At 57.5% G+C, this 3,791-nt stretch overlaps 1 protein-coding gene across 1 annotated transcript in view; it reads left to right on the plus strand.

The window, feature by feature from the left end:
- Nucleotides 1–1,129: 1,129 nt before the first annotated feature.
- The window catches only part of PRR35 (proline rich 35), a 3,621-nt gene continuing 959 nt past the window's right edge, over nucleotides 1,130–3,791 (plus strand). Inside the window, exon 1 of the mRNA XM_009572721.1 lies at nucleotides 1,130–2,751. Coding sequence (XP_009571016.1) covers nucleotides 1,130–2,751 — 1,622 coding nt within the window. The remainder of the gene's footprint in view (nucleotides 2,752–3,791) is intronic.

Below are 3,791 nucleotides of genomic sequence, written 5' to 3' on the forward strand. Positions count from 1 at the left end.
GGGGTGACGCAGGCGTGCGCATCGGCATCGGGTGCCCTGCGACTGCAGGAGATTGCTGCTTGGCCATCTGTGGAGGAGCCCAATTTTGGGAGCATGGAGCCTCTGCAGACCCGGCTCCTCTGGGAGGCAAGAAGTCGGGGTGCTGCGCTCCCCTGCCCGCTCCCGCGGGGTGAGGGGCTGCGGGACAGGCGCGACAGCCGACCTCAGGGAGGCTGCGGTGGGAAGCACAGAAGGGCCAGCCCTGCGTCGGGGGGCTGTGGGGGACGTTTCCCAGACATTTCGATCTCGGGGAAGACACCTGGAAGTGGGGAGGTGTGTTTTAGCCCAGACTGGTTTTCCAGGCCGGATTACCCCTTGCTGGCACAGGACAGTGTCAGCCCTGCGCAGCCGGGGAGGCAGGACCGCCTTTCCAGCAGCAACGCCGGGCTAAAGGCAGTCAGTCTGCAGCCTGTCCCCATCCAGTCTGTCCGTCCAACTTTCCTCTTTGCACCACGATTGCACGCTCACGCGCAGGGTTGCAGGTACCTGCATTAGCCCAGCTCTGCACCAGCTTTGGTGCATGAGCTTTGGAACATCTCGGTCGGCTCCGGCACTGCCAGAGAGCACCCCAGGAGACGGCAAAGCCGCACAAGTCCATGCCCAGCACAGTGCCTGGGGCTGTGGGCAGGTTTCTCCTCCATTCCCTGCCCTCAGCAGAGGAATTGTCCCTGGGCTGGGGCTGGGAGGGCAGGTTGCCTGGGAGCTTCAATGTCAGCTCGAGGTGGTTGAGCTTCAACGCCTTGAATAGTGTTTGTTTTCCTTTTCCTCTGGGGTGGTTTGACAGAAGAGGGTTAAAAATGGGGCCAGCATGTACAGGCACCCCAGTAGGGTTTGGGCAAAAATGCCATCACTGGCCTGAGTTTAGATCCCAAACACGGGAGGTCCAAAGCGAGGTCCCAGCTGCTTTGCTCCCTGGGGCCAGGAGGTGCCCATGGAGCAGAGCCATCGTCCCGGGGAGCCACAGGCACAGCTCACCAGCTCCATGCTGTCCTTCTTCCAGGGCACACAGTGGTTCCCGGAGAGGTGTGGGAAGATTCACGCGCCGTGCCCCTCCATTCCCACAAGGAGCCATCTCCAGGCACCTGCCACCATGTCCAAGGATGACATGGGCTGCAAGCTGACCTCGGTCTACAAGCACAAGGAGAGGAAGCCGAAAAAGCCTCACTACATCCCGAGGCCATGGGGCAAGCCGTACAACTACAAATGTTTCCAGTGCCCCTTCACCTGCATGGAGAAGTCCCACCTCTACAACCACATGAAGTACAGCCTGTGCAAGAACTCCCTCTCCCTCCTCATAGAGTCCGACTGGCCCTACAAGAAGGGTAATCTGCTCCCCCCGGAGCTGCGGCTCCTGCACGCAACGGAGACCTCCCGCCTGCACGGGCGGCGGGACGAGCCGGAGACCTGCGACTCCTCGGCCACGTCGGGAGGGTCGGTTAGGACCAAGCAGGCCTCCGGCAGGGATGGCCATGAGGACAAGCCGATGTCAGGGGTGGAGATCCTGCCTGCTGAAGGGGCTGCTGAAGAAGGTGGCCCATTCCAAGAGGAGGAGGAGGATGTTGCTGGCCTGTTGAGGGAGATGGATGCCGGGGAGAAGAAAGAGAAAAACGAAGAAGCAGGTTGCCAGGGTGACCCAGCTGAACCAGAAGTGAACACTTTGGTCTTCGGTTTCAAGAACAGGAGAGACAAGCCTTGCAAGGAGGCGGAGCCCGACTTCATCATCACGGATGTCTTCTCCCTCAAGAACCATGTCATGAAAAGCAGGGAAATGGCCTCCCCAGACCTAGATGCTAAGCCAAAGCATTGCAAACTGCCAAAGAAATGCCTGGCCAGCAGCGGGATCCTCATGGAGCAGTGGAAGCTGGTGGCAAATGGGCAAAGGAGGAACACACCTGAGGTCTCCCCACCTTGTACCGACAGCAACATCATCCCGTGCTACCCCCCTCCAGCCTACAGTGACTACCATGAACCTCAGGGCCTCAACCTCTCACTGCTGGGTATTAACTACCCATTAAACCCCAGCCTCTTCTCCTACCTGAGCCCCACCATGGCCAACAGTGCTACGACACACCCGCACTTGGCTCAGCTGCCCTTCCTGGCCTCTACGGCCCAGCTGATGCACCCACAGGCCTCCCACTTCCAGCCTCTGCAGAGCCCCGAGCGCTCAGCCTTCCTTCCCCGCTTCTACTACCCCTTGCTCTTCGAGCACACCTTCGGCTCCACTGAAAGCAAGATGTCCTCCAGCAAGCCAGAAGCCCAGCAGCTCGTGGGCTCTGTCATGCCCACGCCACCCCAAGCCAAACCTCCCAGTGAGCCAACCAAACCAGGGCTGCTGAAGGTACCAGTTCTGAAGACAGGTTTTCCTTGGTCCAAAGGTGTCACAGATGAGCCAGCCTCCGAGCTCAGCCACCCTGCCATGCTGAGGCAGGAAGAAGAGGAGAAATGGCTGTCCCAAGAGAAGGAGAGCAACCCAGCTTTGGGCCTCAACAACCTACGCAAAAAGCCAGTCACTGACATCTATCAAAACATGGTGGGGATGAAGGATGGCGCTTTTGCCCCCAGCAGCGTCCGGAAGACAGAGTTACCGGTGGTGACCTGTCTGGAGACCAGCAGCCCTCCAGGCAACTCCCTGAAGAGGAAGTTCACTGCCAATGGGCTGGATTTGATAGGACCCGAAAGGCTGATGCCTGGAAAACTCAGCTATCAGAGCAGGTAAGGTGCCTGTGATGTCTCTGCCTCCTCCTCAGATCTGGTTGGCCCTAAACATCATCTTCATACCCCGTCGTATTACTGGTCCCCCCACTTGCCTCTAAACCGTGAGATGAGTCTCCAAGGGTTGAGCACCAGGTATGGACCTGGTATGGACCAGGCTGGTGGTCCATACCAATGACCACTCAGAGCAGGGCTTTCTGCCCTCCAGGAACAAAGGACCCGAATAGCCTTCAGGTGCGTCCAAGCACCTGGGCTATGTCACCACTTGCTGTCCCTCACTTTCCCCTGTTTTATACAGAGCCAGAAGTGATGTGGTGTCTGTGCGGTGCGGACCCGCGCTCCTCAGGCACCAGAAGAATCTCCTCTTGGGTCCCCAGCTATCCCAGGGTTGCTGGAACAATCATTGCCTATTTTTAAACATACACATTTGCATTCCTTTGATTTGCCTTCTGGTTTCAAAGCCCAGAGGGAGGGTCACATTTCCAAACATTTCCTTTTACCTGGGGCTAGAAATGTGCACAGCTCCTTTTAACAAAATTTCAGTTCCTCCCCTGGTTGTGCAAGTCCAGCTGTGGCTCCAAGAAAAATGTCACTCTAAACCCCACCACTTTTGGTACGCAGAGGAGCTTTCTCTGGAGAAGCTCTCCATGGTTTTCTATCTCCACCTGCCTCTTCCCTGCTCTCAGGCTGGCTGGAGAGTTCCCCTACAACTGGGCCTTCAGGACTATGGGATGGTCATTTCCATCAACGTTCTCCAGTGCTCCGAGAAGAAGGAGAATCCAGGATTGGCTAGCTGAGGTGGGATCACTTATCCCAGACTGGTCTCTCCCTTTGTTGGTGGGTGTCACGAAATAGCCTGTGTCAGGGTCCATCCACCTCCTGGGAGAATGATGCCAGGAGTAGGTCCAGCCAGGGCTCTACATGCTCAGATCAAAGCCCTTCCTGGAAGGGCCTCACGCTGGCAGCAGACAGTGGAGGAACCCTGGCTGAATCTGCCAATGCTGGCCCTGGACATATGCCCAAGGATTTTCCTATCTCTT

Source organism: Fulmarus glacialis, unplaced genomic scaffold, assembly GCF_000690835.1.
Source record: "Fulmarus glacialis isolate BGI_N327 unplaced genomic scaffold, ASM69083v1 scaffold40342, whole genome shotgun sequence".
Taxonomy (NCBI): Eukaryota; Metazoa; Chordata; class Aves; order Procellariiformes; family Procellariidae; genus Fulmarus; species Fulmarus glacialis.